This window comes from Vulpes vulpes, chromosome 2 (genome assembly GCF_048418805.1).
Source record: "Vulpes vulpes isolate BD-2025 chromosome 2, VulVul3, whole genome shotgun sequence".
NCBI classification, from domain to species: domain Eukaryota; kingdom Metazoa; phylum Chordata; class Mammalia; order Carnivora; family Canidae; genus Vulpes; species Vulpes vulpes.
In genome coordinates, this window is record NC_132781.1 from 49,326,268 (window position 1) to 49,349,205 (window position 22,938).

Below are 22,938 nucleotides of genomic sequence, written 5' to 3' on the forward strand. Positions count from 1 at the left end.
CGCGGCCTAGACAAAGGGCTGCTGCGGGACCCACCGGGGACTGCCCGCCCGCGCCCACCAGCTCCGCGCGACCCCGCTCCGAGCGCCCGCGGAGACGGGCGGGGCCTCGAGCTGGCTCACTGCGCTTGCGGCGGGGGGCGGGGCGAGCGCGGGCCGGGGGGCGGGGCCGCGGGCTGCTCCCACTGCGCGTGCGGCGAGGGGCGGGGCGAGAGCGGCCCGGGGGGCGGGGCGGCGCGCGGCACCCACCGCGCGTGCGCAGGGCCTCGGCGTCGCGCGCGCTCCCGCCGGTTGGCCGCCTCCTCGGAGGCCGCCGCCGACACCGCCGCCCCCGCCGCCCCCGCCGCCCTCGCCCCCGCCCCCGGCCCGCGCACGCGCCCCCCGTCCCGGCCCGCGCCCCTCGCCTCGCCGCCGCCCCGGCCTCCGGGCCTCCGGGCCTCCCGGCGCCCCGGCCTCCCGGCGCGGCCCCGCAGCATGCAACAGCAGCACCCGCGGCGGTGGCGGCGGCGGCGGCGGCTGTGAGGTGAGGCCGGGGCGGGGGCGGCCTCCGGGGGGCGGCGGGGCTCGCGGGCCCGGCGCGGCGAGGGGCGCGGCGCCTTTGTTGCGGCGGAGGCCGGGCGCCGCCCGCGCTGCAGCGGCCTTTTTGTGTGCAGATGGTGGACGCGGGCGGCTGCCCGGCCGGGGAGGGCTGGAGGAGGATGGAGGCCGCGCCCGACGGCGCCGTGGACATCGTGCCCCTGGACCGCTACGACTCGGCCCGCGCCAAGATCGCGGCCAACCTGCAGTGGATCTGCGCCAAGGCCTACGGCATAGGTGGGTCGGGGCGGGGCGGGGCGGGGCGGGCGGGGCGGGGGTCCGGGCCCCCCGGGGCCGCCTTTGTGCGCGGGGAGCCTCGGGAGCGGCCCGGGCGCGGGGGGGTCCGCCGGCAGGTGCGGCCGGGCGCGCGTCGGTCCGGCCGCGGGGTCGCCGCCCGGGGTGGGGGTGCGGGCGGGGGCGGGGGCGGGGGGGCCGGCCGGCCGGGGGCTGCTCCGGTGCGGGGGCAGAGCCTGGTCGCGCCGGGCTCCGGTCGCGCGCAGAACCTCACGCGCGGAATTCCCCAACGAGAAACTGGGTTTTACACGGATCGTGCCTAATGAGCATCCTTAGCTTCAGTTCATTTCCGTTTTGAAGAACTAGGTAACCTTGTTACTGAATCCAGTTTGTTAGGCCCTAATATGCTTAGTGGATTAAGACGCTCCTATTTCCAGCTGCCAGAATTTTACAGACCGAGTGATTCTCGGTAGTGGCTTAATGAGTGTCTGGTGCTTTTGTTTTGGGTTCCTACCCAAGAGCTCATCCTGTGTCTTCTACCTCATTTGAAGCCGGTTTTAAAATGGCCTTTACTCGGGTGAGAATGTCCCTGTTGTTGGTAGAGCGGGGAAGAGCAGGGTGGACCGGGTGGCCTGGCCACGGTCACAAGGACACACCGCCTGCAGTCGCAGCCTTCTGTGTGCCGCTGTGTTTGAGGCTGGCTGTGGAGCATGCAAGGAGTGTGTTGTCCTTGCCTTTCCAGTGCTCAGCTTTGCAAGTTGTCTCTAGCTGCACAGAAATGCCTTGGGTTTCTGTGGAGTATGGTGGGGGGACCACGGGGGAGCGCTGCCCCACCCCTGAATTTCCGTGCCTGGGATAAAGCTGGGAGTTGATAACTGTGCAGAAAACTTTAGGGGAAGATGCAAAGATGAATCATTGGAGCGGCCGTTCGGGGTCTAGCAGTCCACCTAAGGGAAAGCCCCTGAGCCAGGACCTCCTGTCTCCTGTTAGCTGGATTTTCTTGGCAGTTCACCACCTACGTGTGCCTCACCCGAGTCATGGAGTCTTGCACCTTTCCTAGCGATGTCTTCTTCGGACACTGCTTGCTTACGTGATGTCTTAGTTTCTCGCTGCATCCAGACCTCCTGCTTTTCCACCGCTGTGTAGTATTTCACCAGAGGCCCGTTCACCACGCATGGGCGCTGGCAGAGCTCCAGTTCTTAGCTGGGAAGCACAGTGTATTATTCTTGGGCATGGCTTCTGGGGCATATGTGCAAGGTTTCACTCCTGTGTGTATTTTAAGATTTCATGTATGGAAATGACTAAGGTTCTGGTAATGAATGCTGTATAAGCACAAATACTTTTTAGTAAAAACCCTCTTGTTGCTTGCTTTCCAATTTCTTTAGCAAAGCAAATGCATGTTTATCTGGTTGCATTTAGCTGTGGCGTTCAGCGTGGGTTTTGTCAGTTATTTGGAATTGTGCATCTCTGCGTTGGTCTAATTTTATTTCCAGTACCAGATCTCTGTGTAATACATGCCGAGTCATCAGATAATTAATTCAGAAATTCATATTAAAACAGACCTTCCAGTGTTGAAATTATTAACGGTGGGTATTTATAGAATAGAACGTGAGTGGGAGCTGAAGGAGAGTAGACACTGTCTGAGGGTCTAAGTAAGACTGGATTGCACGTTGCTCATCAGTCATTTGGTTACTCTCCCACTGCAGCGGTGCCCTAGTCAAACACGGGGTTTAGGAGATCTGGTTTCCATTCAGTTTTGCTAAACGAGAAGTCTTCCATTCTGTACATTGATTCTGAAGGGGTCTCTTTAAGTTTACGAATTTGGGAGATCCTGATTCACATCCTAGAAGACTCACCTTGGCTCAGTTGATGTGATTGCATGTAGGTCATTGGTGAGGGGTCACAGCCTGGGTGGCCGACTCTCGATGTTGGGTACACGGTCTTGGTTTTCAGGAGAGCAGAAACGTGGGGAGGGTATTTGGTGGATAGTTTAGATTCTCACCCCCATGTTCCTCTCCTGATCCAGGGGCCTGTTCTTTGTTTCTTCTTTGATTCCACATTTCCCTGTGTCTTTCCAGGTTGGTTTCCAGTTAATTAGATGTGGTTCTTTCAACCTGCAACTTTAATGGTGAATCCGTGTGTGGGGGTGTGTGGGGGTATGATCGTGAAAGTGGCTTCAATGTTTTACCTGTACAATTGTCATTTAAGTAGCTAAATGAAACAACAGTTTTTTTTCGTTCTGTGTAGGAATTGAAAGCTCGCAGATGCTCTGAGGCTGCCTTCCTGTTTTGTTTTTGCCTCTTGGGACTCCCCATGTGTCCCCCGCGGTATTGCCTGGGTCACTGTCTGCCACTTATAGTAGATAGGGAGACTTGGGAGAGCTCCCCTTGGCCAGGCCTGGTGGTGGCGTGTGGTAATACATTAAGGCTCCTCCAGCTTTCGGCTCTGCTTGCTACAGCCAAGAGCTGGGGGCTGCCTTGTACTTGTTTTCCCCCATCCTTCTTTGGGGTGACTGTTGTTTTCCTGACAGTGGTTTAATTATTTTCTGCTGAAGGTTGTTCATTTAAAAGTGTCTGCAAGGGACGCCTGCTCAGTGGTTGAGCGTCTGCCTTTGGCTTAGGGCGTGATCCTGGGATCCGGGGTCGAGTCCCGATTTGGGCTCCCTGCACGGAGCCTGCTTTTCTCTCTGCCTGTGTCTCTGCCTCTCTCTCTGTGTGTTTCTCATGAATAAATAAATAAAATCTTTAAAAAATAAAGTGTCTGAAAGAAAGAGTAGAACCCGAGGTGCCTGGCTGGCTTGGTCAGTACAGCATGCGACTCTTGATTCTGGGTCGTGAGTGCAAGACCCACCTTGGGCCTAGAGCTTAACTTACTTAAAAAAAAAAAAAATAAATAAAAAAGTAGAACCTGCTTAGCTGTAATACCTTGTGATGTCATTTTGGGTGAAAGTTGTAACAAATTTGTAAAAAAGTTTAAAGGAGTGACCTGAAGTGCCATTTGTTTTGCAGAGGATATGCTGTACAGGGGCTGCTGCATTCCTGCTTTGATTTTGGCCCATGACCTTAGAAACTTAAAGGTTTCTAGGCCTTGGTTTCAGGGGATAATGGGAGGGTATTAATTTTTGTTATCTTCCAAGGACAGTGTTGAAACAACCACCTGGGAAAGTACTCAAAGGCACTGGCTGTTTGCAGACTTGTTGCTATGTAGCCAAATGGTAGTTATTTTACTGTCTGAGGAGTCCTGGAAACCAGGCTGACACTGACTACAACTCACACTGTGTGGCCGGGGGCTGAGCTGCCCAAAGCGGGCAGGGCTGGAGGGGCCACCAGGCCACGGGGTTGGCTAGAGCCCACTGTTGGCAAGGGATTGACACTCTTGCCCTCTCACTCTCTAGTAGGAGTGATCAAACCACACATTTAGAAAGCATGTTGTGGGATGGGATATCTGCATGGTGACGTTCTGGCCTGTGAGACGGTGATGGTCTCTGCGGTGGAGCTGCTGCTGTGGTCTTGTCATATGGACTGTGGGGATTGCCTGGATTCTGTTTGCTTAATGGATTTTAGCATCCACATCTCTTTGTTGTCCACTCTACGGGTCACCACCTTGCTTGTCACAGTGATCTTTATTTTTTATTTCATTTTATTTAAAAAAAAATTTTTTTTTTTTTTTTTTTTTTTTTTTTGGATCTTTCTTTAAAATGAACCATGGGAACATCTCAGGTCATGATCTCAGAGTCTTGGGATCGAGTCCTGTGTGGGGCTCCCTGCTCAGCTGGGAGTCTGCTTCTCCCTCTCCCTCTTCCTGCTGCTCCCCCTGCTTGTGCACACTTTCTGTCAAATAAAAAAATAAAATGAACTGTGTGCTCGGAACCCCACACTAGGGCTGTGTGAGTCTTAGTGGGGAGGTCCTCATTTGCAAGCAGATGGTCGTTTTTTTACCTGGTGATTCACTCAGATTACTGGTTCATGAGCTCAGACTGTATTTTTTTAGTAGTCTTTTGTTCTTGGCAAGAGATTTGGGTGCTTCTGAGCTGGAAGTGACAGGGCAGCCTGGGTGCACCTGCTGGGTTTACGAGATACTGAAGGGGCCACTACTTGGCCTTTGGCATGACCTCCCTTCTGCTTGGGTGTACTGAGAGCTGCCTGGTGTCTGTGAGGTCAGGGGTCATAGTTGTGCTGATTGGTGCCCTGTTTGCAGTGCTCAGCTGCTTGTCAAATGTGTGCCAGAGTTGGAAATCTTGAAATAGTTGAAGTAGAGATCTGATCTATATTCTGTCCTCGTGGCCGTAACATGAATGAGTTTGTATTTCTAAAGCTGTACGGGTTTGCACACATTCTCTTTCCGGTCTCAATGCCACAAGCTCAGTGTTAACCAGAGAACAGACATCTATCTCTAAGTTCAGACTGTCCTGATCTCAGACTGTCCTGATCCTTTAAATTAGAGCGAGCCTCAACATGGCTACTTTTACACTGATGGAGGTTAAAGTAGTGCACATATTCTTCGAAAAATTCCTTAATATTTTTTTCTTTATATTACATTTATCCTCTTCTTAGCTCACAGGCTTCTCCTGTTACTGATTTTTTTGTGTGTATGGTTATGGTACCATATGTGTACGGTGTTCTTTTTCACTTCCTGGTTGGGCTATCAAAAATCTCAGATTGCTTTTATTTTTCATTTGATATGAATGTGGCCAGGATGGAGCCAGCGTTACATGCATCTAGCCAGGGATGACCACGTAGCTGTCACGTACATTGTCGTAGTCTGCACTACACAAGGATAGGGCGTAATTTATGTGATGTGTGCTCTCCTCACTTGCTCGAAGTCCACACAAACTATTGAGTGTGTGAAGGGGAACGAACTCATGTGGCATGGCGTCAGTACCACGGCTGTCTGGAGGCCGACTGGGGAGCTGCCGGGTGGGTGAACGGGCCACAATGGTGGTGGGGAGGCTTTGTGGGGCCAGAGGCCCTGAAGGATGGGTAAGGTGTGGGTGGCCCCTCCGGGAGTAGAGGGAGGGCGCCTGGCTGGGTCATGTGCAGGGAAAGAAGTGCTCGGCATGGAGTTGAGTAACCTCATGACAGGGTTTGTGGACTGGAATAGTAGTGATTAGTTTAGGAAACAGTCTGGGCCAGATGGTCTATGGTGTTCCAAGCTGGCTAGGGATTTCTTTTGTGATGTGTGCCTGGGAAGGTTTTGTGTAGAGGGAGTGGTGTGACGAGAGATAGAGCCTGGCAAGATTCTTCTAGCAGGTTGGAGTGGGTGGGTGCTGTAGTCGGTGGAATATGTGGGCTGTGTCTGAGGGCATTCAGGCTGTGATGACAACGTGCCATAGCCTGGGTGACATCTGTCTCCCTCTGCTCTGGAGGTGCGAGTCCAGGATCCTGGTGCCAGCAGAGCCTGGTGTCCATTGAGGCCGCTTCTTGGCTTGGAGACGGCTGTCTTCTTGTCATGTCCTCATGGGGCATGAGGGGCAGGGGAGCTCTCTGAGCCTCCTTATGAGGGCACTAATCTCTCCATGAGGACTCCAGCCTCCTGGCCTAATCACCACCTAACACCTTTATCTTTGTGCTAGGTTTCTTTTCTTTCTTTTAAAGATTTTAATGATTTATTCATGATAGACACACAGAGAAAGAGGCAGAGACGCAGGCTTCCTGTGGGGATCCTGATGCAGGACTCGATCGTGGAACCTGGGGATCATGCCCTGAGCTGGAAGGCAGACGCTCACCACTGAGCCTCCCAGGCGTCCCTCGTGCTAGGTTTCAGTTCATGAGTTGAGAGGATACACACTGAATCCATAGCAGAGCTGCTGCTGTTTTGCTTGACATCCAAGGCCTCGCGTAGCTTGTCTGCAGAGGGGATGAGAGTAGATGAGCGACAGATGTTAGGGAAGCAGGGCCCCCCAAGATGGGCTTGACTGATGTTGGGGGGGGGTGGGGCCCTGCGCAAGGCTCCCTTGACAAGAATATTCAGTCCTTGTTCTTTGGAGCTTTTCTGCTTTTAAGGTAGAAGCTCACCTCTGAGTTTCTCTTTCTGACTCCTCCCTTGGGCCTGGCCTTTTATTGTGCGTGCTGGCCTATTCTCTTCTGCACCCCTCCGTGACTATCCTCTGCTCACTTCAGGCTCACTTACTGCTGTCATTTCAGTGGGCATGTGCTGTGAACTCGGGGGTCCCTGACGGGCCCCTGGGGGCTCAGGTAGGGCCTGACACACAGACACCTGTGATGCAAGACTGAGGAGACGGGTGCCTAGGAAAGGAACTGGTACTGAGGCACAGCTGGTAAGGGGAGGGTGAGGCTCCCCTGAGGGAATCCAGAATGTTCCATTCAATTCAGAGAGGCTGACTTTGTGGCCTAGGTGGTAAGAAGCTGGCAGAGATCAGGGAATGGACAGAAGCCAGGGCAAGGAGCGGGGAGGTGAGCCTGGCCCTGCAGCGGGGGTGGCGGTGCGCTGGGTGCCTCCCGCTGCCGCAGATTGGGAAGGCCAAAGCCATGGGAGAACTGCCTGGGCCTCATCTCGGAGTGCTTGGAATGGCACGTTGGTGAAGTGGGGTTTTTGACATGTGTGAACTGGGGAGCTGTGGAAGGTTTCTAAGAAGGGAAGGGACGTGTGTAAGGAGGGAAGGGACGTGTGAAACCTGCGCGCCTCAGAGAAGCCTCTGGAGGGTAGGTTAAGGCCCGTTGTTTGGCAGGAGTACAGTGAAGAATTTTAGTTTGGACCTTTGAGAAAGTCAGCTTTGTTGAGGGATACTTTGCATACTTAGGTACAATAAAGTGCACACATTCCAAGAGTAATTTGAGGTTTAAGCATGGTCAAGTTCAGCCCTTTCCACTGACCATCTCTTGAGGTCAGTGTCAGCCCCTGTAGCCTGTCCCAGCCCAGAACCTCACTGCTGTGCTCTGGTGGTGGGGATTAGATTTGTTTTTTCTAGAGCCTTGTATACTTCCAGTCAGACATGAGCTACTCCCTGTGTGGCTCCCTTCATGCACTCGGTGTCATGGAGACTCACCCCACGTGTGCGGACCTTTTGGCTGAGTGGGGGGAGCAGTGGCCCTCTGTTGTCTGGCTGCCCACAGTGTGCTTGCTCGCTCACTCGTGGGTGGCCGCTTGGACTTTTGTCTACCAAGAATAAGGCCCCTCTGAGTGCTCACAGGCATCTGTTTCAGTTGTCTTGGGGGACACCTGGCCACGCAGTTGCTGGGTCACAAGTGTGTGTTTAACTCTCCCGCTGGTTTCCAAGGTTGGCGTGTCTGTCTTCTGTAGCCACCAGCAAAGCATCAGGGTTCCAGGTGGTCTGTGTCCTTGTCAGCACATGGCTTTGTCAGGCTTTTTAATTTTAGCCACTCAGGTGTACAGGTCATGCTATCTCCCTGTGGTTTGGTTATGCATTTCCCTGAGGACTAATGAGGAGGAATGTTTTTTACATGCTTATTGGCTATTTTGAATATGTTGTTAAGTGGTTTTTAGGTTTTGGGGCAATGTTTTAAAAAATTAAACTTTTATTTTGAGATACTTATATATTCATATGCATTTGCAAGAAATTAGAGAGGTCTTGGGCACCCTTTCCCCAGTCTCCCCTGTGGTAACTTCTTGCAGAACCGTAATTTAGGGGCCCCTGGGGTGGCTCAGCAGTTGAGCATCTGCCTTCGGCTCAGGGCATGATCCCAGGGTCCTGGGATCGAGTCCTGCATCGGGCTCCCTGCATGGAGCCTGCTTCTCCCTCTGCCTGTGTCTCTGCCTCTCTCTGTGTCTCTCATGAATAAATAAATAAAACCTTTAAAGAAAAACAAACCATAATTTAGTATCACAACCAAGGTAGTGACATTGTATAATATAGACATGGAACATTCCATTCCCACCAAGACTTCTGTTGCCTTTATTATTTTTTTCTTTTTTCTTTTTTCTTTTCTTCTATTGTCTTGATAGCCACCCCTGCCTCCGTTCTTTCTGCTAGTTTTGGGGTTAGTTTGCTCTTTTTCTAGTTTCCTGGGGTAGGAACTTAGATGATTAAGCTTTTTTTTTCCTTTTCTAGTGTAAGAGCTTGGTGCTATCAGTTTTCCACTTGCTACTGCCTTAGCTGCATCCCATGTATGTTTGGTATGTTGTATTTTCATTTTCATTCAGTTTTCTGAACTTTATTTCCTTTGATGCTTCTCGTTGACCCATGAATTATTTATAAATGTAATTTCCATGTGTTGAGATTTTCCTGTTTTGTCTTTTTGTAATTATGTCTAGTATGATTCTGTTGTGGTAAGCTAATACTATTCTTTCAAATTTGTTAAAGTTTGTTTTATTGCCCACGGTAAGGTTATTTTTGATGAATGTTCCATGAACACTAGAGGAAGTGTGTTTCCTACTGCTGTGGGGTGATATGTTCACAAGTACCACTAAGTGCTCTTGGTTGTGTGTGCAGATTTCGTTCCTTGTCGGTTTTTGTGTAGCGGTTCTGTCAGTTGCTGATAGGGGTGTTGCGGCCCTTAACTGTACTTGTCTCTCCTCTCACCTCTGTCCATTTTTTCTCCTGTTCTGAGGCTCTGTGGGTTTGGTGCATTCACATTTAGAATTGTAGGGTCTTCCTGGTGGGTTGACCCTTTTACTGTTATGTAATGTGTATCTCTTGTCTTTAGTATTTTTCTTTCTGTTTTATCAGATACTGGTACAGCTATTCCTGCTTTTGTTTGTTGGATAACAATGTTTTCGTGGTGTAACGTCTTTTATCCCTTTGTTTTCAGCTTACTTAAATCAGTGAGTTTGAGGTGAGTTTCTTGTAAACAGAATGTACTTGTACTGCCTTTACTTTTTTTTTTTTTAAATCCATTCTGCCAGTCTTTGTCTTTTACTTGGTGTACTGAGGGTTTTTACATTTAAAGTAATTGTCGATAGTTAAGGCTTAAGTCTGACATCTTGTGTTTTATGTTTCTTGTTCCTATTTCATTTTCTGCCTTCCTGTGGATTACTTGACAGCTTTTTAAGATTCCATCTTGATTTATTTGTATTGTTTTTGGGTGTGTGTCTACAGTTTTCTTAATAATTGCTCTGGGTGTTAAGAGTATTTATATATGACTTAACGCCAGCTGACTGGTATTGTTTTCTCCCTTTCAAGTGAGGTGTCGAAATCCTTTTTTCCACCTTGGTCCGTTTGCTCTCCCCACCTTTATTTTTTTATTTTTATTTTTTTAAATTTTTTTAAAATTTTTATTTATGTATTATAGTCACAGAGAGAGAGAGAGAGGCAGAGACACAGGCAGAGGGAGAAGCAGGCTCCATGCACCGGGAGCCCGATGTGGGATTCGATCCCGGGTCTCCAGGATTGCGCCCTGGGCCAAAGGCAGGCGCCAAACCGCTGCGCCACCCAGGGATCCCTGCTCTCCCCACCTTTAAATATTATTGTCATGAGTTATCTGAGGTTGTTGGCGTTTTGGTCACCAGATATAATTTAGAAAACTCATGAGGAGGATAGTCTGTTGTATTTACTCAAATTATCTGTGTCTTTCTGTTATTCTTTCTCCCTGATGCTCCAAGATTCCCTCTTTTATAATTTTATGTCTGGAAAACTTCAGTTAGGCATTCATTTAAGGTTTGCTAGAAATTAATATATTTTTTTAAAAAGTTTTCTTCTGTCTAGGGGTGCCTGGGTGGCTTATTGGTTGGGTGTCTGACTCTTGATTTTGGCTTGGTCATGAGCTCAGCCCCGTGTCAGGCTCCCTGCTCAGGGTGGAGTCTGCTTTGAGATTCTTTCCCTCTCCCCTCCCTCTGCTTGTTCTCTCTAAAATAAGTAAGTAAGTAAGTAAATAAATCTCCTAAAAAATAATCAAGTTTTGCAATAATAATGTGTTTCATTTTTCCTTCATCCCTGGAGCATAGTTTCATCAGGTGTGGGATCTGGCTGACCGCTCTTCTCTGCCAGCACCTGAAAAAGGTGTGCCACTTCTGTCCTGTCTGTGTCCTGTCCGCATTGGCCCTGGGAGAGGCCCGCCGTCCCTCAAGCTCATGGCTCCTGTTTGGAGTGCGGGGTTTCTCTCCAGTTGGTTCAAGGATAATTTTTTGTCTTTGATTTTCAGAAGTTAGGTTTGTTGTGTCTGGGTGTGGATTTCTTTGGGTTTATGTCTCTAGTTTTTGCTATATTTGAGAGGTTGTCAGCCATCATTTCTTCCAGTACTGTGTGAGCCCCACACAGTGTTCCCTCTTTCCTGGGGATTCCGGTGACACAAGTGTTGGCTCTTGTGTTCTCCTCCTGCAGGTCCCCAAGGTTCCACTCGTTTTTCATCAGTGTGCCCTCTGTGTGGTGTTGAGATTGGGGACTTCTGTGTCTCTGGCCACAAGCTCCTGACTGATGCCCTCTGTCCTCCCCACATCACACGTGGGGCCAACCAGCCCGTGTAGTTTGTTGCTGTTTTCCAGTTTTGTATTTGGTTGGTTCTTTTATAACTTCTTTTTCTTTGCTGAAATTTTCTCTTGTTTCAGGAGTATTTGTAATTGCTTGTAGAATCACTTTTATGATAGGTTGCCTTACAGTCCTGGTCAGATCATCCCAAGGTTCCACTTGTTTCGGTGTTGGGATCAATCAGTGTGCTTTTCTCTTTCAAGTCCTGACTTTCTGGTTCTGGGTGTGATGAGTGAGTTTTAACTGTTTTCTGGCCCCTCCACCCGCTGTGTTAGGAGCCTCTGGTTCCTGGTTACAGCAGCCCCCTGGGCAGGTGCAGCACGCAGGCCCGGGCTGCCTCAGAGTGCAGTGCTGGGATGTGTACCTAGTGTGGCTTGGGGGCTCCCTGTCCCCTGTCCCCGTTGGTGCTGCTTTCAGGAGGCAGAAGAGCTTGCTGGCGTTTCTGGAGGACAGAGCATTTCCCAGACTTGGCACTTGTATTGATGGGGTCCCCCGTGCACATGGTCGGGGCGGGGGGGATTGTGTGTGTCTCAGGGTCGGGGGGAAGGAGAGTACTTCTAGGCAGGGGGCATTGTTGAGCTAATTAGTGGGGCTTCCTCTCCATCCCCCTTGGTCCCCCACGCTGGCCTGCTATGGTGGGTAGGACTCTGGGTCAGCGTTGGGCGGGAAGGAGTCCATTGGCTTGCCTTCTGTCCCCTGGCCAAGGGTCAGGAGACACCGGGTTTGGTCACCTTCTGTCAGGTGGGAGGTTGTGAGGGGCCCCGTTGCCATCTGCTCCTCCAGTCCGAGGGTCCCAGGACGGTTTGCCTTCCTTGGGCAGCCTTCAGAGCCCCTTTGGTTGTCTTGTGACTTACTTCCGAGGTTCATGGGTTTGCTTAGCAGGAGGAGTGGGGAAGGCTGAGTCTGGGCCACCTTGTCCTTGGCTATAGGGCCCTCCCTCATGGCTGCTCTAAGCTTTTGTGTTGTTTTTCAGTTTAATTGGTATTACTGAGATGTTCTTTGGTGTGTACATCTCCTTTTTTATCCTGCTGGGTTTCGTGAAGTCTACAAGTATGGGAAAATCTCGTCTGGCGAAATGCGGTTCCTGTCCCGTGTTTTCTCTGCTTCCTGTGTGGGCTTTAGTCACACTTCGTGACACTTGCAGGGTCTGTCAGTGATCTTCTCCGCTGTGTGTCCTCTGCTGTACAGGCCAGTGTATGAAATGAAGCTTAGTTACTGGATTTTTCTGTTCCAGAACTTATGCTTGGTCATTTTTCTAACCTGCCAAATTCATTTTTCTTTTCCTTTTTTGTAATTTCCAAATTTTGTTTCTGTCAAAGTGCTTCTTTTGTCTTTTTTTCCTTTCATCGTGTGAAGGGTGGTCAGGGGAGACCTGTGGCTGATCCCGTCGCCACGGGTCCCGAGGGCCTGTTGCTTCATCTGTGTTTCTTTGTAGTTTGACTAGGGAGCGTCTGGGCACGGTTTTCTTCCAGTCGGTTCTGTCTGGTTTTGCGGTGCTTCTTGAGCCTGCAAATAGGTGTCTTTCACCAAATATGGGGGAATTTTGGCCATGACTTATTCAGATGCTTTTGGGCACCAGTCTGTTCTGCAGGAGCAGCTGTTAGACTTCTAATGGCCCACTGCTCCCCGAGGCTCTTGCTTCTCTTCAGTCTGTGCCTTCGGGTTGATGGTTTCATGCACATGTCTCAGCTTCACTGACCTGCTTCCCCGTCCTCTTTATTCTCCTTTTTGTTCAGTGAGTGTTTTGTTGATACATCATTTTTTTCAGACCTCAAATTTTGGTTCTTTTTTTTTTTTTTAATTTCTCTGGTGAGAACTACTACTTTTTTATTTATTTCAGGAGTGCTTACCTTGACCTCATGGAACCTGGTTATAGTCTTTGCTTTGAGTCTGATAATTTTGACATCTAGGTCATCTCAGGGTTGGTGGCATCGGTTGATTGATTTTTTTCCCCCCAGAGAATTGGTCACATTTTCCTTTTTTTATTTTTTATTTTTAAAGATCTTATTTATTTATTCATGAGAGACAGAGAGAGAGAGAGAGATAGAGGCAGAGACACAGGCAGAGGGAGAAACAGGATTCATGCAGGGAGCCCGATGTGGGACTTGATCCTGGGACTCCAGGATCACACCCTGGGCTGAAGGCAGATGCTCAACCGCTGAGCCACTTGGGTGCCTCCCCTACTTTTTTTTAAAGATTATTTAGAGAGCTAGAGCGTGAGTGAGAGTGCATGGGGGGAGAGCAGAGGGGGAGGGAGAGAGAATCTCAAGCTGACTCCCCACTGAGCAGGGAGTCCAACGTGGGGTCTGATCCCATGATCCTGAGATCACGACTTGAGCTGAAACCAAGAGTTGGAAGCTCAACCGACTGAGCCACCCAGACACCTCTTTGCTATTTTTTTATATGTTGAATGATTCTGGATTGTGTCTTGGACATTTTGAATATCACATTGTGGGTTGCTTTCTGGGTCCTGCTAAAGTCTTCTGGTACTGTTGCTATGTTTTGTGGCCGGGTGGTAGTAAATGCCCCATTAGGTTCAGGCCGGGGCACCGTTTTGCTGTTTATGCGCAGTAGTTTCAAGGTCAGTTTGGCTCTTGGGGTCTGTCCTCACACACGTAGCTCAGAGTCGTGTGGGTTTATACAGGGACTTAGGGGGCCCCTTCCCAGCTCTCTCCTTTCTTGGATTCCCCCTATATTTTGTGGCTCTGCAGAGCCCCTCTTCTCTTCTGGCTGGAAGGACAGGGCTTCACGTGGAGTGACCGCCTCCCAGGTTCTCACCGTGCAGCTCTGCGTGCCTGGTGCAGGAGGAGAGGACAGAAACAGTAGGTGCCCTCACCTCTCCTTAAAGACCCCTGAGGCCCCTCCCCTTAAAGCCCTGCCTGCTACACTGTCCCTGTCCCTGCTGTTCTCTAACTGTCCCGGCCTGGAAGGGAAGGGAAAGAGAGCCCGGGATCCCCCCACTCCTGCTTCATGGGCAGGGTCCCTTCCCTGGTCCTCTGGCTGGAAGGGCCCGGTTTCTGTCAGAATTTGACTGTCCGCCTGCTGTGTGGTGCTTTGTCGGGCTCCCCTCAGGTCAAAGGCGGGAGAGGAAGTTGGCACAGAACTGGGACCCCATAAATGTTGCTTCTGCAGGCTTTGCCTCTGCTCCCACAGTTGCCTGTGCTGCTCACATTGAGAATCCCTGCATGGCTGGTTTTTGGTTTCGTACAGAGTTTTGGTCGTGGTCAGTGGGGTGAGGCTGTCCTGGTGCTCCTTCGCCTGGCAGTGCCGCAGGCCTGTCAGCCGGCTTCTGTCACTTGCTGTTTCTGCTGGCTTTGTTCAGGATGGCCTGTCATTTTGCTCATCTGCTTATTTTCATCTGCGCTGAATGAAGTATCTGGAAGACGGTAAGGATCATCAGCAGCCTGAGATGGTGCCTTCCTCTGGAGAATTGTGCATTTGCAGACACTGGCCCCAGCCCCCACCTCCTCACTCCAGTGTGTGGCTCAGGGTGCTCTCAAGGGCTGCTGTGCTTCTGGTTCAAGCTTGTTCTCATGGTGCAGCCTTTGGGGTTCCCAGCTGAGAGCGTCTGCAAGGTCACCAGGATTCCTTGCTCCCATTGTCTGAAGACCAAATTTTGCCCTAAGAATTTGGGAGGTGCCAGAAATGCAGCTTACCCTCTTTCTTTTTTTAAGATTTTATTTGAGTCAGAAAGAGAGAGAGAGAGAGACAGCTTGAGCATGCGAGTGAGGGGAGGGCAGGGAGAGAAGCAGGCTTCCACTGAGCAGGGACCCGGATGTGGGGTGTGAACCCAGGACCCTGCGGTCATGACGTGAGCTGAAGTCAGACGCTTCTTTGAGCCCCCGCCAGGTGCCCCAGCTCAGCCTCTTTGCACCTGCCCTAGAGGACAGGTCCTCCTGGGACACAGGATGGAACACGCCATCTGGGGAGTGTGTCCCAGCAGGAGCTTGGGCTCTGGATTGCAGATTCTCCTGGAACGTGTTCCAGCCTTGCTCTCTTGTCAGCCGGCCCCGCCCTTGAAGGTGTTCATTCTCTGCGGACTGTCTGTATTACATGGATTATCTGTGTTACGTCTGGTAGTGGAGTGCTCCTGCCCATGCAGGGGTGTAAAGGGACTTACTTTTGTGTTCGGCCACGTTGGGTCACGAGTCTTCCCTTGCCAGGGACGGGGTACTCTGTTTGCACCTCCTTCACACTGGTCCTGCTGGTGGTGCATGCACCGCGGTCCCTGGGGTGTCAGCTGCACGGGCCGTCGCTTCTCTGGGGAGTCTCTGAGGCCTGAGTGAGGCAGGTCTTGCCAGGACTCTGGCTTTAGGGTCTGTGCTCCACCCCTCCCATCAAGGATCACCTTCCCTCCCTAGGGGCCAACCTTGGGAAGTGGTTGTACTCTGGGCCTGGGAGTGGAGGAGGGGGGGAGGAGGGGCCAGGTGAGGGTGGATGGGTCGGTTTCCCGCCTTAGCTAGGGCTCCATGGCGTCCCAGGGGTACCCAGTGTGTGCTGGGCCAGCACCGCTGCCTCTCCACTTCGTGGTGGAGGAGGCCGGGAGGTTTCCTACCCACTCTTGTCTTCACCAGCACCTGGCCGCCTCTGCTCTGGTCTTTGGTTTCCTTCCATTCTGGGACCTCTTTATTCCTGGAGTTTCTCAAAGTTTTAATTAATTCATTTTTTTTAACTTTAAAAATTTCATTTATTTATTTGGGAGAGAGCAAGCGTGAGCGCATGAACAGAGGGAGAGGCAGAAGCAGACTCCCCACTGAGCAGGGAGCCTGACATGGGGCTTGATCCTAGGACCCTGAGATCACACCCTGAGCCAAAGGCAGATGTTTAACCACTGAGTGACCTAGGTACCCTACTCTGTTCTCTTTGCGGAGTAAATCTGGATTGTATCTTGAACATTCTGACTCTTACATGTGAGACTCTGGTTCCTGTTAAAATCTAGAGAATTGGTTTTTTTTTAATTTTTATTTTTGTTTATTTTTTAAAAAGATTTTGTCTGAGAGATAGAGCATGAGTGGGGGGAGAGGGAGAAGCAGGTTCCCCACTGAGCAGGAAGCCCCATGTAGGGCTCGATCCCAGGACCCTGGGATCACAACCGGAGCCGAAGGCAGACACTTGACCTATTGAGACCTACAGGTGCCCCGTTTTTGTTTTTTTCTTAAATAGGTATTCATCCCAGTTAGGCAGAGACTGAGTCCCAATGGCCTGCTGTGTGTGGGCCTTAGCTTGGAGCTGGTTTAGTCTTGAAAGCCTCTGGGCCATCTGGCCTGTCCACAGGATACCACCTTGAAACCTGGGCCCCAGTGTTGTTCTCGAGTCATTGCTATGCTGATCGAGCTCCTTGGTGGCACAAAGGGGCCACGTGGGTTGTCCAGGGCAGTCCACACAGATTTTAGGATTCTGTGTCCAGCACCCCTCCTGCTTTCTGGGGAGGGAGGGGCTCCCAAGGGGCTCTCCTAGAAGGGGTCTGGCTAGAAGACAAGTCTGTGTGTTTCCTATAGCTGAACCTGCCTCAGCAAAGGGGGGAGGTGGCGAAAAGAGCCCGCAGGGTGCCCTGTTCCTGCTACTGTGAGGTACAGCTTGGGTACTGGGGCCTTCCGGGTGTGGGGGTCGGCGTTTGTGGGCTCTGCCCAAGTGAGCTGGTTTTCTTTCTTTTCTGTTTGGTGTTTCCAGCTCAGGCTTTGGGTGTGGGCAGAATTCGAAGGCCTCTGGCTCTTTTTACTGCCCGTGTGATGATTTGTGAGGGCTTGTTTCCACGTGTTCACAGTGAGAAGCAGGTAGGTGTCTTCTCAATGGAGACTGTCAAAGCCACCTTTGGAGCCTCTAGTGGTGATTTTCAGCAGCACACATGCTGATGTCTGGGCACCCACATGTGGTGGGAACTGGTCTACACTGGGGCGGGGCACTGGGGGGTTGCTAAAAGGCTTGGGTGATGAGGCGCTGTCCTGCCGGTCGCTGGCAGCTGTATGGGCTTTGCTCTCCATAGACCAAGCTAGAGCCTGTTGGGGTCTCGGGCTTCAGTGGGGGCCGTAGCGGGGCATTGGCAAGGGCTGCCTTGGCCAGCTGTGGGTGCGGGGACATGGTGTTCGTCCGTGGGATGGAGCCTGGTGCAGCGGGCAGCGACGGCCCAGGTGCTTCCTTGATGCATCTCTCTGACCTGTTGACAGCCTGTGGATGAGAGGGACAGCTAGTGCTTGGGTGAGACTCACAGACTCTAGCTCTGCCCTCAGCACCATGACTTACGTCCCTGCCTTGGCTGAACCTGCCCCACCCTGGGGACAGCCTAGTAGGAAGTGCAGCAGGCCAATGTGAGGCAGGGGTCTGCTTGGGGTCTGCTCCCAGCTGCACCCCTTTGCCTGCTTTCCAGACTGCGCACTCTGTCCCCCCACGCACCTGCTGCCCCTTCCCACTCTCTCCTGCAGTTAGCACCCCCCGACCTTGTCCCTCACACCGCCTTTCTGTCACATGCCCCCGTGAGGTCCTAGCCCCACATTACCCGCCAGCTGCCGTGTGTATGCTGTCCCCTTGGGCCCATGTCACCGGCACCGCTGTCCCCCAGACCGCACTGTGGTTGCCACTCAGGCCATGTTGGGGCCCCGGCCCCACAGCTCTGCTGGGTGGCCAAGCCTTGCCCTCCTGCTTAGGGCCCTCCTGCTCAGCAGACACCCTGCCTCCTGCCTTCCTGGTGTCAGGTGGGAGTCCCTACAGCATGCGGCCACTGCGCTTACACCTGCTGCTCGCCCTACCCGCCCTCCGGTCGTCCTTCCGTCTGTCTTTTCTTCCGTTTGTCCTTCTGTCCATCCATCCTCCCACACGTCTGTCCTTCCATCCTTCCTTCCATACATCCGTCTGTCCTTCCGTCCATCTGTCTCAGCCCCAGATGTGGGGCTTCCCCCTCACCCCTTGCTCCCACACTCCAGGCTCCTGGTGTTCCTCCACGGCCTGAGGCCTTCACATGCTGCCATCTGTGGGCCCCACGGCCTCGCTGAGGGCGGAGGCCGTGCTGGCCTCTCAGCCCCTCCATCCCTCGCCTGTCCTCATGCCGCTCTTCCCAAGATCAGCGCTGCCTCCTGGTTGTGAATCCGTGAACACCTTTCCATCTTCCCTGTGTGTCATCTCACAGATCATGCCTGCCTGGAATGTTCTCTCCGAGCCCACATTCTGTTGCAGCCCCTTCCCTGACCACCTCCCTGTGTCAGTGTTTGGCTCCTGGCCAGCCTACTCCAAGCTGTCCGATCAGCTTTTCTTCCCCCTCTGTGTGCTCCCCTGGGTGAGAGCGTCTACCTGTGGCTGCGTTATTTAATGCAGTAGGTTCCGGGCTCCATCTGCTGCCAGCCCCTTTCTCCTGCACTTTGATCTCTGTCTTTTGCTGCCTTTTTTGAGATCTCTGCTAGGGTCCCACAGGCACCTCAGAGACGTCATACCCAGAAGAGAGCATCCCTCTGCCCTGACTGTCCCCTGTGCTTCTGGTTCCTGACAGTAGACAGTACCAGCCTGAAGTCTCATCGGCACAGTGGGAAATCTGTCTGTCTTGGTCACACCTAGACCCTGATGCCTGTACCCCTTTCCAGGGCTGCCTGTTCATGGCTGGGCTCTGACATCACTAGGCCCACTGACTGCAGTGGGGCTCTAGTGATAGTGATCCTGTCTTCATACTTCCCTGACCCCCCCCCCCCCAGGGCTGTCACATGCGTTCCTACAGGCTGGCCTCAGGCCCCGATGGACCCCACTGATGCCCCAGGTCCCTCCTGGGGCAGGCAGGTGGTCAGTACTTAGTTGATTGCCCGTTGGGCTAGAGAAGACGTGGCCTGTGCCCCGGGCTGCAGCTGTAGTTCCCAGCTGCAGTTTTCCAGAATCCTCTCGTCAGGGTCGTTTCCTCGTGTGTCCCTATCCTCTCCCTTCCTGCTCCATTGGCCACTGAGAGCCTGGCTGCTTCCTTCCCCAGGAAGCCTCTCTGTCCTCCCTGCCCCGCGGTGCTGGCTCGGTGGCTCATCGGCACCCCAGCACCCTGTCCCCATCTGGGTGGTGCCCAGCGTGTTGTCTGCAGGTCGTTCACTTCTTGGTTGTCTCGAGGGTTTCCCCTGAGCAGTGGCTCTACCTCATTTGACTCCCTTCGTTTCTGTGTGGTTTAGGCCCATAGGAGGTGCTCAGTAACTAACTAAACAAGTGAATAATTCTGACAAATTGTTCTTTTGGTTTGTAGACGAAAGGAAGAGTAAGTTACTGGTAACATTCAACGTGTTTACAAAATTGTCTTCTTGTAAATAGTTGTTGACCTGAATAAAACTGATTGTAGATTTCAGAACTTGGGTGAGAGGCCCCAGCAGGAGTTGACCCCATGGAAGCAGGTTGTTAGCTGGCCCTGCTCCCCAGTGAGGGTGGGGCAGGCCCTGGAGGGGTGCAGGTAGGAGGCTGGTGCCCTGGTGGGGGGGATGGGCAGGGATACTGGCAGCAGGAGGCCTTTGTCAAAGTCCAGGCGTTTACCTGGAACCGATGTGTCATTTCCCTGTAGCTCACGGGATCCTGGATCTGCAGTTTATGTGACTTGGTTATGTGATTCCTATGTTCATATTCATATGTAATTGAAAAGTGGTTTGTTCGAATCAATTTATATTATTTTTGAAGCTCTCACTAAGTGGGCCACACACGGAAGACCTTTCTACCCCAGGGGGCTGTGAAAGGGAAGGCTCTGTGGAGCCGTGGTTGGTGCTCTCTCCAGCTTTGCCAGGCGCCTGTGTTGAGCTAGAGTGTCTTTCTACACTTGTACCCCTGGACTCCCGTCCTTCCTAGGGCCAGCCCTCCACTGGGCTGTGTCCTGTCTCCTGCTCTCAGAGGTGTGACTCTGGGGGGCCTTTCTGTGCTGAGTCCCTAGGCCTCTACACTCCTGGAGGGGAGCCCATCAGTTACCTGAGAGGTGAGGGGCTGGGGCTAGGGGGACTGTGCCATGGTGATGGTTGTCATTCTCTGGGTATATTTCAAAGGGAAAGTCAGTTGGAGTTGCCAGGGGTTTGGCAGGAAGAGAACTGGATGACCGTGAAGCTTTTGGTTGGAGCAGCTGACCTTGAGATGGAGCCCGGGGTCGGGGGAGGTAGAGTTCACTCACAGGCAGATTAGGCTCCATGGCCAGCAGCCTTCACATGCCCCTCCCACGGAGGCAGAGAGATGGAGGAGCCTGGGGGTTGTCCTGAGCAGTGCCAGCTGGCCCACTGCCCTTCTGCCCGGGTCAGCCATGCACCTTTCCTGACAACCTACTCAGATCGTGGGCTCTCTAGCTCGGTGTCCTCCCCCCGACTTCCATCCTGCTTGGGACCAGCGTTGAGTCCTCCACGTGTGTCCTCCTGGGACGGCTCCTGTCCCTCCCTTAGCCTCCCACTCACATGTCACCATCACCTACCAAGAGAGCAGAAATGACTTCCCACCATGTTTTGCACTGGGACTTCCTTCTTTTATTACAGGTATGATCTGTTTCAGAACTTGGGATGATAACAGAATAGGATGGTCTCTGATAGGATCTGTTCCTCCCTGAGTAGGTTGCTGGTTTGTCCCTGAGGCGAGCATGTGTCCCTCCAGCCTTGCAGACCTGGCCCTGGCCTTGTGTGCCTACAGGGCTGCTGTGGGGGCTCTAAGGCTCTGTGAACCAGAACTGAACCACGGTGCTTGAAAACAAAAGGGCAGCAGAAATGTTAGTTACTGTCAGAAATAAGAATGGGCGGAGACACGGAGCAGCCCCAGACCCACAATGAAGTGATTCAGGGCTCTGAGTATAGTGCCCGTGACAAGGAAGAGGGCGAGGGGCAGGGAACAGGGTAGAGGGTGCAGTTGGAGGTCACTGGTAAGGTCGCCCCTTCTTCCAGGATGGTGCAGGGAGAGGGCGTGCTGGCATAGGGGTTTCCTTCACCAACCTTCCTGGAGAGACTAGGCTTGTGTGAAGCCTTCTGCAGGTTGGGATGGTTCCAGAACTCAACCACGGGGGAGGTCCAGGGCTGGAGAGTCAGAGGTATGTGGGCCTCCCTGGAGAGGTCATCCTGACTCTGTAACTTCATGTTTCCCAGTCTCCTTGAGTACAGAGTGTCCCCCACTTTTGGGGGGACTGTGGTCGACATCTTGCAGAGCAAGTGTGAGGGACGCCATTGGGGAGGCCATTCCAGACATTTGGAAAGTGAGTGTCCCCAGCTGTACACGGGTGGCTGGTGTCTTTGTGTGGGAGGTGGTCTAGATACTGAGTCAGGTGGGTTCACAGTTGGTCTCTGCTGCTTGTGACCTTGGGCACATGGTGTACTCTCTCTGCATCCATTTCCCCATGTGTAACGCAGGGACAGAAGTCTCCATTTGATGGAATCGTGGTGATGTTTAATTGACACAGCTCATGTGGCACTGATGTGCCTGCTCCAAAGTCAGGTGAAGGCCTGGTACTGCTGTTTGGAGTTTGTCATGGTGCCTGCAGCCCAGCCTTCCCCTCCGTAAAAACCATGGTGATTGGCCTCGCTTTCCTCTCCCATTGGATGTCAGAAAACAGATGCACCTGATACCCTCCCCAGGACTGACATGGGGTGTGCTGCATACCGTCCCATAGGGACCAGGTGCCGGGTGGTCCTGTGTGCTGCATGCAGCCCCGAGGCGTGAGCAGGTGCCATGCCACCAAGCCCCAGCTGCCCCCCAGGGCTCCCACACCTGCTTCTCACTACCCTACGTCAGGAGAGTTGCTCCTCCTGGGTGTGGTGGTGCGGTTGCTAAGGGGTGTGCACTACCCACGCTGCCCAGGTGGGGTTAGCCGCCTGTTTGCAGGTGGAGAAGGTGTGGGATGGTGCTGTTTGTAGTGGGATCTTTTTATGTTGTTAGTCACCCATCGTGATGAATGGCAGCTCTGTCCTTTGTTAGCATTTTGAACATAACGTGTCATGCTCATGTGGTAATCTCTTCCTTGGCTCAGATAACATCCCCGAGGACCTCAGGGACCCCTTTTACATTGACCAGTATGAGCAAGAGCACATCAAACCGCCCGTCATCAAGCTCCTGCTGTCCAGCGAGCTTTACTGCCGTGTTTGCAGCCTCATCCTGAAGGGGGACCAGGTGGCCGCCTTACAGGGACACCAGTCTGTCATCCAAGCCCTATCCCGGAAAGGGATTTACGTGATGGAGAGCGATGACACCCCTGTGACGGATCCCGACCTCAGCCACGCGCCCATAAAGATGGTGAGCATCCTGTGTGCTCGTAGGGGCAGGGGCTGCCTCTCCCCAGCGGTGACTGCTTCTGGTGCCACGGCACCTGCTTGGCGCTCCAGCCTGTCATGCTGCCAGCTGTCCCTCTGCAGCTCAGCTGCACGCGTGTGGTGAAGTCAGCCCCAAAACTTGCACAGATGGCACGAGCCTGAGTGTCCCACAGGATGGCCAAGGTTTGCGCCTGTGCAGTGACATCCTGAGCTGTGCATCTCTTTTAGTGCTGTGATTTTGGAGAAAGGGGAAGGAGTCACTTCCTCTCAGCTCTCTTCCTCCCTAGGAGTGCTCTGGACACCAGGGTTACGTTGAGGCATGTTAATGAAAACATTTGGAGGCACATTTTTTGCAGATGTTGTGGTAAACAGTTGTTGAGCCTAGTCTGTCAGTTTGTTTCATGTGTGTCATGTTTTTGTGTCCAGTTAAAGAAGTAAATGTACCTCTTTCTCTCCTTCCCCATTTTTTCTTTGGAAGCTGCACCGCCGATGTGACTTTTCCAGACTCCTCTGGGTCAGCGATTTTTGGTGCCTCCCATGTTG

General features: G+C 52.5%; 1 protein-coding gene across 6 annotated transcripts in view; it reads left to right on the forward strand.

The window, feature by feature from the left end:
• The first annotated feature begins 239 nt into the window (after window positions 1-239).
• CAMSAP1 (calmodulin regulated spectrin associated protein 1) overlaps window positions 240-22,938 on the forward strand; it is a 65,451-nt gene continuing 42,752 nt past the window's right edge. For 2 of the 6 annotated variants that reach the window (XM_072748151.1, XM_072748153.1), the window contains exons 1-3: window positions 376-520; window positions 651-810; window positions 22,116-22,378. In XM_072748151.1, the coding sequence (XP_072604252.1) occupies window positions 651-810; window positions 22,116-22,378 (423 nt within the window). In that variant the 5' untranslated portion in view covers window positions 376-520. Of the gene's footprint in view, window positions 274-375; window positions 521-600; window positions 811-22,115; window positions 22,379-22,938 lie in introns of those variants that run through there. The other 4 variants (XM_072748154.1, XM_072748152.1, XM_072748156.1 and 1 more) reach the window with 4 other exon arrangements.